The 12,923-nt window shown below is 35.4% G+C and overlaps 1 protein-coding gene across 2 annotated transcripts in view; it reads right to left on the reverse strand.

The window, feature by feature from the left end:
- The window catches only part of VCPIP1 (valosin containing protein interacting protein 1), a 37,268-nt gene that overhangs the window by 21,353 nt on the left and 2,992 nt on the right, over positions 1-12,923 (reverse strand). For both annotated transcript variants that reach the window (XM_003408336.4, XM_064267770.1), the window contains exon 2: positions 4,670-4,756. In XM_003408336.4, coding sequence (XP_003408384.1) covers positions 4,670-4,756 — 87 coding nt within the window. The remainder of the gene's footprint in view (positions 1-4,669; positions 4,757-12,923) is intronic.

The raw sequence follows: 12,923 nt of genomic DNA on the forward strand, positions 1-12,923 counted from the left end.
GGCTATTATGAAAAATTCTACCATAAACCTTCATGTACAACTTCTATGTGGACATGTTTTCACTCCTCTTGGGTTTATACCTAGGAGTGCAATTGCTGTCTTACTGTAACTCTGTTTACTCTTTTAAGGAAGTGACAGACTGTTCTCCAAAGCAGCTACACCATTTTCCATTCCCAGTAGCAGTGTATGAGGATTTAATTTCTCTATATTCTCCCCAACACTGGTTATTTATTATCTCTCTTTTTGATTGTAGCCACCTTTGCGGGTACAAAGTCTTATTTGATTGTGGTTTGATTAGCCCCGATGGCTAATGATATGGATTATCTTTTCATGCGCTTAGTAGCCATTTGTGTATTTTCTTTGGAGAAATGTCTGTTCAGATGCTTTGCCCATTTTAAAATTAGATTCTTTTTCTTTTGATTGTCAGGTGTTAGGAGTTCTTTATACTCTAAGACTCTACAGAAGAATCCTGATCAAAAGGGGAAAAATACAGAACAGAATTTTAATTTCTCATGGAATATAGACTTTCTGGAGCCACTGAGGCTGAAGGAACCCCCAAAACTATTGCCCTGAGATAATGTTTAAACCTTAAACCAAAAATATGGTGAGTAGTATCTGGGGTCTTAAAAGCTTATGAGCGGCCATCTAAGATACTCCACTTGGTCTCACCTGTTTGGAGCAAGAGACAATGAAGAAAACCACAGACACAAGGGAAAGATTAGTCCAAAGGGCTAATGGACCACAACTACCATTGCCTCCACCAGACTGAGTCCAGCACAACTAGATGGTGCCTGGATACCACCACCGACTGCTCTGACAAGGATCATAATAGAGGGTTCTGGACAGAGAGGGAGAAAAATGTAGAACAAAATTCTAACTCAACAACAACAACAACAAAAAAAGACCAGACTTACTGGTCTGACAGAGACTGGAGAAACCCTGACAGTATGGCCCCAGGACATCCCTTTTAGCTCAATAATGAAGTCACTCCTGAGGTTCAACCTTCAGCCAAAGATTAGAAAGGCCGGTAAAACAAAATGAGACTAAATATGCACAGCAGCCCAGGGGCAAGGATAAGAAGGCAAGAGGAGACAGGAAAGCTGGTAATGGTGACGAGAAGGCAAAGGTGTTCACATGTCCTAGGGTTGGCAAACAATGTCATAAAACAATATGTATATTAACTGTTTAATGAGAAGCAAGTTTGCTCTGTAAACCTTTATCCAAAGTACAATAAAAAAAAAAAAAAGGGTTAAAAAAGACCCCTGAAGTGTTCTTTGAATCATGCCTTGGAGTCGATTCAGACTCATATAATAGTTTAGCTTAATCTGTAAACAAAGTCTGCCTTGAGCAGTGTGCTCTTTTAAAGAACTAACTATACGGGATCAAACTGACAACAGCAACTTGAAAGGTTTAGACGGCAAGCTTAGGGGGCTGTGAGTTTGTATTAATGGGGGAAGAACAACTGGGGAAAGGAGGGTGAGGGTGGCTGCACACCTTGAAGAATGTAATCAATGTCACTGAACTGCATATGTAGAAATTGTTGAATTGGTGTATGTTCTGTTGTATATATTTTCAACAACAAAAAAAGTTTTTAAGAGTTCTTTATATTCTAAATAAAAGTTCACTATCAGACACATAATCTCCAAAAATTTTCACACATTCTATGGATTGTCTTTTCATTTTCTTGATAGTATCCACTGAAAACAAAGTTTTTAATTTTGATGAAGTCCAATTTATCTCTTTTTCTTTTATCGCAGTATTCTGGGTGCTATACGTAAGAAAGCTTTGCCTAACTCAAGGTCATGAAGATTTCACTCCTTATTTTCTTCTAAGAGTTTTATACTCCAGCTCTTATGTTTAGGTCTGCAATTCATTTTGAGTTAATTTTTGTGCACGGTATGAAGCAGCCCAACTTCATTTCTTTGCAGGTAGATGTCCAACTGTCTCACTGCCATTTGTTGAAAACAATAATTTCAAACCAGGAACATAAAACTATTTAGAACATTTTCAAGACAGTCATTCCCACCTCACCACTCCCCCTAAAAAAACAAGGAAAGTAATTTTCAGTTGCATGGAAGACAGTGCACACTTATCCAAATTACTGGGAACCCTATAACCAATCCTAAGTAACTACTAACTTGTAAAAATTATTGATATTCATATATTTCAAAAGGTAGAATGAAATGAATGATGGCAAGTGAAAAAAGGCTTACTGGGGAAATATATAGCATTAAATGCTTGTATTAGAAAACAAAAATTTAGACTCAGTAATCTAAGCTCCTACTTAAATCAGAAAGAGGAGAGCAAATTAAACCAAAGGCAAATGTAAGGAAGAAAAAAATAAAGATGAGAGCAGAAACCAAACCAAACCAAACTCACTGCCTTCGAGTTGATTCCGACTCATAGTAACCCTAGAGTATAACTGCCCCACAGGGTTTCCAAGGCTGTACATCTTTATGGAAGCAAACTGCTACACCTTTTTCCTGCAGAAACCAATGAAACTGAAATAAGAAAAAAAATTCAAAAACCCATAAGGCCAAAAACTGTCTCTCTGAAAAGTTGCTAAACCATTAGCCAGGTTGGTCAGCAAAACAAGAAAACAAAAAAAGAGGCACAAATTGCCAGGATCAGACATGAAGGAGCTACAGATCCTGTGGACATTAAAAGGACAATAAGGGAATCTCATAAACATCTTTATGCCAGTAAATTTGGTAACTTGAATGAAATGAACAAATTTCTTGGGGAAGGGGGAAAAAAAAGAAGCTAGCAAGGCCCTCACAAGAAGAAAGAGGTAACCTGAATGAAGATTACTCTAGCTCAAGAAATTTGATTTATAGTTAAAAACAACCAACAAAGAAAACTCCAAGCACAGATGGTTTTACTGGTAAATTCTAGCCAACACTGAAAAAAAAAAAAAAAAAACAGTATTGAGGCTATCACAAAATCTTCCAGAAGAAAAGAAGAAGAGGGACACCTCCCAGCTCCATTTTATGAGGCCAATATTACCCTGATTGTAAGACATTACAAGAAAGCTACAGACCATTATCCCTTATGACCAGTGTCACAAAAACCCTCAATAAAATATTAGCAAATTGAACCCAACATGCAAAGTTGGTTCAACATTCAAAAATCAATCAACATAATTCACCATATTAACAAACTAAAAGATTATGATTATACGATCATCTCAATATAGTAGGAAAAAAGCACATACAGGTTGGAAAGAAATACTGTCTTTCATTTATAGAAGACATGATGACTTACATAGATAATCCCTATCTGTTAAAGTGCTATTAAGACTAATACATGAGTTAAGCATATACTAGCAGTCAATAGGAAATTGGAATTTTTAAAAAGTACCTCTTATAAAAATATCAAAAATAATTTAGGTATACATCTAACAAAGTATGTTTAAGATTTGTATGCTGGTAACTACAAAATTTAGATGAGAGATGCCAAAGAAGACCTAAAAAATGGAGAAATATAACCTTTTCATGATTGGAAGAGGAGCCCTGCTGGCACAATGGTTAACAGATGATTGGTGCTAACCAAAGGTCAGTAGTTGGAACCCACCAGCCGCTCCAGGGGAGAAAAGACCTGTCCATTTCCTCCCATAAAGATTACAGCCTAGGAAACCTTATGGGGCAGTGGTACTCTGTCAAATAGAGTTGCTATGAGTCAGAATCAACTCAACAGCGCACAAAAACAAAAGCAATCGGAAAACTCAATATTGTTATCAGTCGTTCCAAATTTGATCTATATACCAGATGCATTACAATCAGAATTCCAGGAGATATTTTGTAGATATCAATAAGCTGATTCTAAAATTTATATGGAGAAGCAAAGGACATAAAATACCCAAAACAATTTTGAAAAAGAAGAAAGTTGGGAAACTCACACTAACTAATTTCACAATTACGATAAATCTACAGTTATCAAGACTGTGGTACTGGCAAAAACAGAGTTATATATATCACCAGAACAAAAAGAGATTCCAGAAATAGACCCACATATATATGGTCAGTTGATTTTATAAAATAACTTTACTGAGGTATATTTTGTGTATCATATAATTCACCCAAAACCTGTCAGAGAAGGAAAATGTTTGCGGTTTCCTTCTCTGACAGGTTTCCATCTTACACGGGTTCTGGCTTTCGCAGGTTTTACTGTATTTTCCACTAAAATAAGTGATAGAAAAGTGGTAAGACTGCACCCTGTCAAAGGCGGAAAACTTGCAAAACCTGGAAAAACAAGGCAGTCCTATCAAGTTATGGCTCTCACAGGTTTCACTGTATTTACAAAACACCTATCTTATAAAGGACACATGCCCAAAACTCAATAAAAAAAAAAAAAAAAACGAATTAAAAAATGGGCCACAACAACAATAACAAAAATACAGATAGGAAACAAGCTCTTAAAAGGATGCTCAACATAATTTGTTGTTGTTGTTGACAGAATATTTTTAAATAGTAGTATAGCAGAAAATATAGCTGACCATGTCAGGATAATAATCCATTTTAACTAGGCAGACTGCTAAAAAAACGAGTATCTACCTAAAATTAACTTTGCAAATATTTTTAGAAGAGTACTATCAGGTGTGAACTTTCTTAACCTTATAATAGCTTGAGTAACTACATTATCTAAGAATAATAAGAGAAATTAACTGTACCCATGGTTTTCTTCATAATATTGTAGAACACACCACCCTGTTGGAACATGTGAGGAAGTCCCTTTGCGTAAGACCATACATCTTCTCCTGTAAGATAAAAATAGATACAGTATTAGCAACAAACAAGAGAGTTCAACCCAGGGTTGCTTTAATATGGATTAGTCCGGAACAGAGGTTGCACTGTAAAATGCACGACCTAACCAAAGGTTGCAGCTACTGCCAACTGTCATAGAAGGATGCAGGCCCAATGCTTCAAGACCATACGGCTTTTTAAAAAAAGCCAGAGATCCAGGTTTTTAATGTGATTCTCCCAATTTTTAAAGGTAGGAACTAATTCAAAATGCCCAACAACAGAAAATGCTATAGAAAGATATTTATTTTTCTAAAGTAGAATATAGAATTGTATATTCTGTTTATACTTACATTAAAACTAAGTAAAAACAGATGGAAGGGGCCAGAAAGAAAAGCAAAGAGATACAAGCTAATTAATGTATTTTGTTACTGTTCCAAAATTGATTTTTTAAACAGAAATTTTTGGGGGGGAAATGACTTGCTCAATGGATTCAAAATAACCTTCAGATCATGTAAAATCTACAAGCAAACCACCAATTTCACAAAAACATTTTCTTAAAAACACCCTTCGACAGGCCTATTTCAGTAAGAAGTACAAATGAAAAAGAATAATAATCACTGTTCAAGAAGTCAATAAACAATGAAAGAAAGAAAATTATTTTTGGTTTGTAGACTATGTTAGTTTTTATTTGCTTCTTTATACTTTACTTTCTAATCTGATAATGTATATGCAATAACTTTTATAATCAGGAAATTTTTGAGTTAAGGTTAACTTTTATCTTTCCTATTAGCAAAGATCTTATACTGCTAGATCTAAGCTCTGAATGGTGATGGTTGATGATGCTAATCAATCACTATGTATTTACAACCTCTCAGAGCTCTAACTTCTTCCTGTATTCGTAAACATGAACATAAATTTGTACAGCAGCTGGCTAAAGTTATGCTCAGTAAACTGGTTTAAAGTACACAAATTTAAAAAGCCTTGGTACTTAACGGTTTCATTTAACCAGAACATTTACTTATATATAATACTTGATTCACTGACAATGCAGTACTATTAAAATATGGTTATACTTAAGGGTGAACTCACAGAAGTTTAATTTTGTATTCTGAATATTAATAAAATCCTTTTGCTGTCGAGTTGATTCTCGCTCATAGTGACCTATAGGACAGAGTACAACTGCCCCATAGCACTTCTAAGGCTGTAATCTTTACAGAAGCAGATTGCCACATATTTTTCCCACAGAGTAGCTGGTGGGTTCGAACTGCCAACTTTTCAGTTAGCAGCTGAGCTCTTAATCACTGTGCCACAAGGCTCCTTTGGCTATTAATAAGAGCCCCCAAATAGAGAAATATTAATAACTCTGCTAGAAGCTCTGATTCCTGACCTTATCATTAAACTTCATTTGAATAAACTATTTCTATGCTTATGTCCTGTCACTACTACTTAATATATTTATTTTATAAAATATTCTAGAATATAATTTATTTGGAAGAAATCTCAAAAGATTATATAGCAGCACTTAACTTTTTCTGGTAAGAATCTGAACAGGTGCCAAAAGAATGGTAAACACTTCAGAACTGACCACCTGAATATTCGTAAGAAAAATTATTTTTCTTAGTACTTTACACACCTGAGTACGGTAGTCCTTATTTACGCAGACAGATCACTTCTTACTTTATTGCTTTGTTTTCATTATCACCCCCTAAGGAGCCTTTTTAGATATTTTCCTAATAACCACCACCAGCCCAATTTGAATACAACAGATACAGTGCATACCTATTTTTGTACTTTATGTATATCTGAGCTTTATACTTAAAGACTTTTTTTCATCCTTCCTCTCCCAAGAACCCATTTTCACCCCCTTCAGAGTGCTAACAGTCTCATTGAGCATGTATGCTCTACTGCTTGAAGAAAAGGGTAAACATCATCTAATGATCCCTGGTGGTGCAGCGGCTAAGAGCTCAGCTGCTAACCAAAGATCTGTGGTTGGAACCCACCAGCGGCTCCAAGGGAGAAAGATGTGGCAGTCTGCTTCCGTAAAGATTACAGCCTTGGAAACCCTATGGGACAGTTCTACTCTGACCTGCAGTGTCAATATGAGTCAGAATCAACTCAACAGCAGTGGGTTGGGTTTTTGGGTGACCTCTGTTAGCTACCCAGTTCTGCGCAGGTACTTTACATACATTTTTTGTCTTCATTGCCTTTTTTTTTTTCTTGTCTTGGTTTTAACAATTTAACACCAACCACCAAACTGCTCCTGTTCCTCAAAGGCCAATAAATGCACTGCCATCGAGTCAATTCCAAATCACAGCAATTCCACAGAACAGAGTAGAATTACCCCATAGGGTTTCCAAGGAGATGCTGGTAGATTTGAACAGCCGACCTTCTGGTTAGCAGCTGAGCTCTTAACCACTGTGCCACCAGGATTCCATACATTCTTTATGTGTCACTTTCTCCAGAATCATTCAAACTGGTGGTTAGTTAGGTAGGTATCTTTCCTGCATGTCTCTCTGCATATGAATATCACTGCCCTTATCATACTGCAGGTTCATTTAGTTTACTTTTCTGTCTCCCCTTCTAGACTAGAAGCTTTTCAGTTTCAGGAAAAGGTCAGTGGCCTATCTGACTTCCTATTCCCAAGGGTACGGCACAGGGCACAGTGCTTGACAGACAGCAGCACTCTTAGTGTTGGTTAAATGAACGCATATGAAGGAATATTACAAATGAGTTTTTCCTTTTACACAATGCCTAAAAGCAGTCCAGAAAAAATTTAACTAAAGCAGCACAATAACTGTTCTTTAATGTTACACAAAATATAACTAATGGTACCATCCATTTTCTCTTTAAGAATCTAACAACATGTAGAAATGGTTGAATCGGTATACGTTCTGCTGTGTATATTCTCAACAACAAATGAATTTTAAAAAAGAAGAATCTAATAAAACAAAATCATAGCACAAAGAGAAAGAACTGTTTTTCTACCATTTCAGTAGAAAGCAAACTCTTAGAGAATGATTGTTCCATAAAGCATCTACAAATCTTATGTTAATTTACATTTTCCTATTAGTATTCAATTAGCTTTACTTTATAATTCAACTGTCTCTTCATAATGCAATAGTAAAATCCTTATATTTGATTTAGCGTGTGTGTATGCATATATAGAGAATACTCTATACCACTGTCATACATAACTTCTGTTTTCCTAAAATCCTTCCTCCTCACAGCCTTCCACTGTCCTACCTGAACAGTGGCTATCTATGGCAATGGTGTTATGATTTTTTTTAACCTGATTTTTCTATTTAAAACCTATATTAAGTAAATTTTAATTTTCAAAAAGTACATTAAAATGAGTATTACCCTAACTTTTTCTAAAATAATAAAATCATGGGGCTAAAACTGTTCACCATTCTATAATTTCCTAATTTTCGATATTTAAAAATATAATTTGAAGTTACTATTTGAAATTCATGCTGCAAATGAGTAAAATTTAACATTTATACAAAATATATTTTTAAAACCCCAAAAGAAATATCTAAAACTACCTCTGAACTCAACTATATGCTACCATAAAATAAACTGACCAAACTGGATTTAAACTAGGCACACAGGACTGTTAGTAGTAGAATCTCAAAGGTATTCACTGAAAGAACTGTTGCCATGTCTCTACTCTTCCTGTAGATTGTCTTGTCTAAACATTTATCTACCTGATCTGCAGTCAGAACCTTTCCTAAGAAAGACATACCTGTTTCTCTCCTGATACTCAGTCTCTTAAGTGTATCCAGCCCATGCAGCTTTCAGTGCCATCATCATCATTAAAGGATATACTTCTCATACACATGCATGCACACAAGCACAATTGTGTGTAAGTGTGTACACACAAACACAAACACAGTCTGAAAGGATACAATCCCATATTTAACAGAAAGAAGTACTGTCACATCTTACTTTATACCTACTTCTCTGAGTTTTTAATATTATTTTGTAATTGAAAAAACATTAAGGAAAACCTCAAGGTGCAATAATGATATTCAGATACAATGTCACCCAAAATGTAGGTGTTTGAATTCCAACTGTAATTCTGGAAAATTCTAAAGCATTTACAATATCAAGAGGTATTATGAAATTACAAAATATTGTATACTTTAAATTTTTTTTTTAAATACTCATACAGTTCTTTCAGGACAAGAGAAGGTATATCGAAATCAAATAAGTTTCTCAATTCCTGAAAGGCTGGTAATCTTTGTAGTAAAGCAAGGTAAATAATATCAGTAGTAGTTAAATAACTCCAAATTGACAAATTCTAATTTTCATCTAAATCTATCTTTGCCTCTTGGGGGGAAGAAAAAGGACTAGTTAACGGAATACTAAGAAAAACGAAATTAGCCTAGCATTCATGATGGATGATGTACCATCTATCATCTCTACCACAAAAGATGACCCATAAAAAACTGATCTACGAGAAACTTCAGTAACATTTTGCAGTGCCTTGTCTTGTTCACTATTTCTACTCAACTGTTATAGAATTAGTAAAGAAGACAACCTGCAAAAAATTAAGTTCAATAATCTCTAGTGGTTTGGATAAAGCAGATTAAAACAGTATGTGAAATACTACAGGTAGAACCTTTTTTTTAACTACCATCACAAGACTCAAAGTGGCTAGTTCTATGAACGATTCATACCGAACAAAAGACAGATGCACCGTGTTGCTCATAGAAATAACAAATATAAATTCTATTTAATAAATATTCTACTTAGAAAAAAAAGGAAAAACACACATCCTTGGCTATCTCAGTCAATGTAATGAAGACATACAATTCTTTTCATATTTAAATATTTTAATCAAATATGAGAAGTTTTTCAAAATGCTATATTGGTGATATTTTAGTTCTATATTTTTTATGCATATAGAAAAGAAAGCTGGACATCTGTTGATGAAAGCTATAAAAGCACTGGATTTCCGCAGTTCAGATCCAACAGGTAAGTTTATGGAGGGCAAGCAGTGTGTCTCATTCATGTCTGTATGCCTAGCATGATCTCTAGCTCATAGCAGACATTTATTTTATTGAAATAATCTTCATTCATTCATTCAACAAGCATTTCTTTGGTACCAACAAGCATCGCCAGGACTTGTACTAGGTAAAAAGGTACACGTCACTGAATAAAACAGCCATGTTCTCTGCTTTTGTAAAGCTTATAACATAATGTGAAAGTAAACAAATAAGTACATAATGCAACAAATATGATAATTAAAACTTGTGACAGGTGCTATGAGGGAAATGAACAAGGTGCAATGATGAGACCTACTTAAGAGTGGTCAACAAATATCTACCAATCCCTTAGGTAGGGTTGTCAGGAGAAATCCTCTCAACATAGTGGTATTTAAGCCTAAACCTGAAGGATGTGATGGAGCCAGCTATTCAAACACCATAAAACTTGATGAGTTATGTTCTAAAACTGTCATAGCAGCAGTTTACACCTGGTAATTCACAAAGTAATTTCTGCACTTTGCAATTTTCTAAATAAGCTCTGTCATTTTCCAGCCCTCTCCGATCTAAACATCAATAATTTCCCAGCACTCTTTACATATGGCTATATGTATATAACTATCCCCAAACTGACATTTTTACAAATGCATCACTTTTTATAAAGAATATCTTCTACATAATTCAATTAGATGAAGAAAACTAATATTTATGAAGGATCTAATAATACAGAGCAGACACTGTACAAGTACTTTACCTTAAAGCAAAGTCTCTCCAGTATAAAATCAGCAAGCCACTCTGTTACACTCAAACTGTGCCATAGTAGTAGAAGTAGATTTAAAGATACTTATGGATTTGTTGGGGGCAGCAACATAAATGTTGGGGGAGGGGAAGTGTGAAGAAGGAAGGACCATAACAGGAAGATATTATCTTTGAGAATTCAATGCAGTCCAGAGTCTAGTTCTCAGATATTCAGGTTCAGATACCCCAAACCAAACCAAAAAATAATTATAAATTAGAATATTTTAATAATTGTCATTATGAAATATATAGCACAGTGATCAGATTTTTCAGACTGTTCATCATAGCTCGCCCATGCCATTGTATTAATCTATGATGGAGAACACAGCCTCCCCAGTGGACAGAATCCTCATATGCACTCTCATTATCGCTACAAAGCTAAGTGAGTGACCAGAATAGATGCTTGATGAATATGGAATCAGGTAAAGGGACAGACATCATTCATCCAGGCCATGGTGAGGCCTGATCAAATATTCCTGTCCTTCAACAGAGTACCTATCTAGTTGCTAGAATTTTCATGAACCCAACTGAAACATCCTTTTCCTTTGTACAGCAACGTATATAAACACTGCCAAATTCTGCTTTTCAGACTTTTTTCCGTGCTCAGTGCTGACCATCCGTTCCATTTCTGTTGACAAAGCCTTTCTTCAGTTATGTTAGTGTCATCTATTTAGTTCAGTCAAAAAACATTTCAAAGTGCCTACTACCTGCTGGAAACTCTGGTGGCGTAGTGGTTAAATGCTACAGCTGCTAACCAAAGGGTCAGCAGTTCAAATCCACCAGGAGCTCTTTGGAAACTCTATGGGGCAGCTCTACTCTGTCCTATAGGGTCGCTATGAGTCGGAATCGACTCGATGGCACTGGGTTTACTACCTGCTAGGCACTGTACTAGGCGCTGGGTGAACAATGAAGGACATGAGCCACATCTTCAAGAGTTCATCTTCCTGTTTCTGACCCAGGAGATTGATGGTCTTTTAAAATGCCTTCTGCATATATCTAATTTCATCCATTCTGTGCTGGTATTATTTAATTTTCAGAGTTCTTGAAGTACTTTACTGTTGCCCTGATATACTATCTACAAGATGTATTTTGTGTAGAGGAGGCAATCGAAGTACTAGGGAGCTAAGTAGCTTGCCTAAAATCACTGTGTTAATAAGTAGTGGAGCCAAGATTCAAATTCCAGGTCTGTCTGACTCCAAAGATCACACAGTCTTTCCTCTATTCCATGCAGTCTCTAGTAAACGTTTCCCCTAAAATCAGTTTCCAAAACTCCGAGAGATAGAAATACGTATTCTCTAGCTCAGTTCCTGATGTATCTTCTAACTCAATTACTGTATCTGCTAAACTAAAATCAGCAATACCAAGTATAAATTTGTACATGGTTTTTAGATCTCTTATTATATAACTACTAGGTCCCCAAACTTAATAAGCCAGGAGTAAATAACCTTCCCTCCAGTAGGTCGTGGCCTGACTCACTGGTATTTAGTACCCGTAAGAAAACAGAAACAAAACACAGATCACTTTTCTAGTTGAAAGCTTTTCTAATTTCAGCAAAAATAAGGCCCTTCCAACCTGTAATATATTTAAATTTTTCTTCATACTTTAAACCTTAGTAAAGCATATTAACAGCGATGAAACCACAAAGATTAAGCAAATAAAAATGGTAAAAACTGCACCATTAGATGGTATCACAAATCAGCTAAAGCTTTAAACTATGTATTTGGTTGATATTTTCCTTTAACTTTGCTGAATTATTAAGAAATACTTCTTAAACGACTCCAATACCATCTGCCTCTGTTTCTTACGTTTCTCAGTTGCTATACTAGTTCTTTATAATCAATAACAAAGATTCACTCGGCAGTGCAATTAGTTAAACACAAACCGTAGAAAAGAAAAACGTGATGAACTAGGGAAGGGAGAACGGGAAATGGAAGAGAGAGAATATTAGGTGGGGGTACAGTGAGAATATAAAAACCAGAAACTGCAATTCATCAGACAGGAAGTCCTGAAATCACCTGACATGCAGGAAATGAAATTTAAAAATAAATGAAAGAGGCCAGGTGGGCAGGCTCAAGGCTTACCGGGCCTAGGGGGGTAAATGCAAAGGCTTTAAATGGATAAATTACAAGTCTTTAAAAAAACAAAAGAACAAGATCTATTTAAATAATCTGGTGACAGTTAAGTCACTACTTTCACTTTCTAGTTATGTTTTCCTCATATGTACTCAATAGAGAACCACATTAACATCTATCCATTAACTGTCAAAAAACTAAGTTTCTCCTAAAACATATAGTTTTTGTACAACGACCACAGATTTTCCCCAAAGACAAGAGAAAAACTCAGTGTGTTGTATTCACAATTAAGTTACATACCATCCAAGATAAATTGGTCTTAC

Source organism: Loxodonta africana, chromosome 14 (assembly GCF_030014295.1).
Source record: "Loxodonta africana isolate mLoxAfr1 chromosome 14, mLoxAfr1.hap2, whole genome shotgun sequence".
NCBI lineage: Eukaryota > Metazoa > Chordata > Mammalia > Proboscidea > Elephantidae > Loxodonta > Loxodonta africana.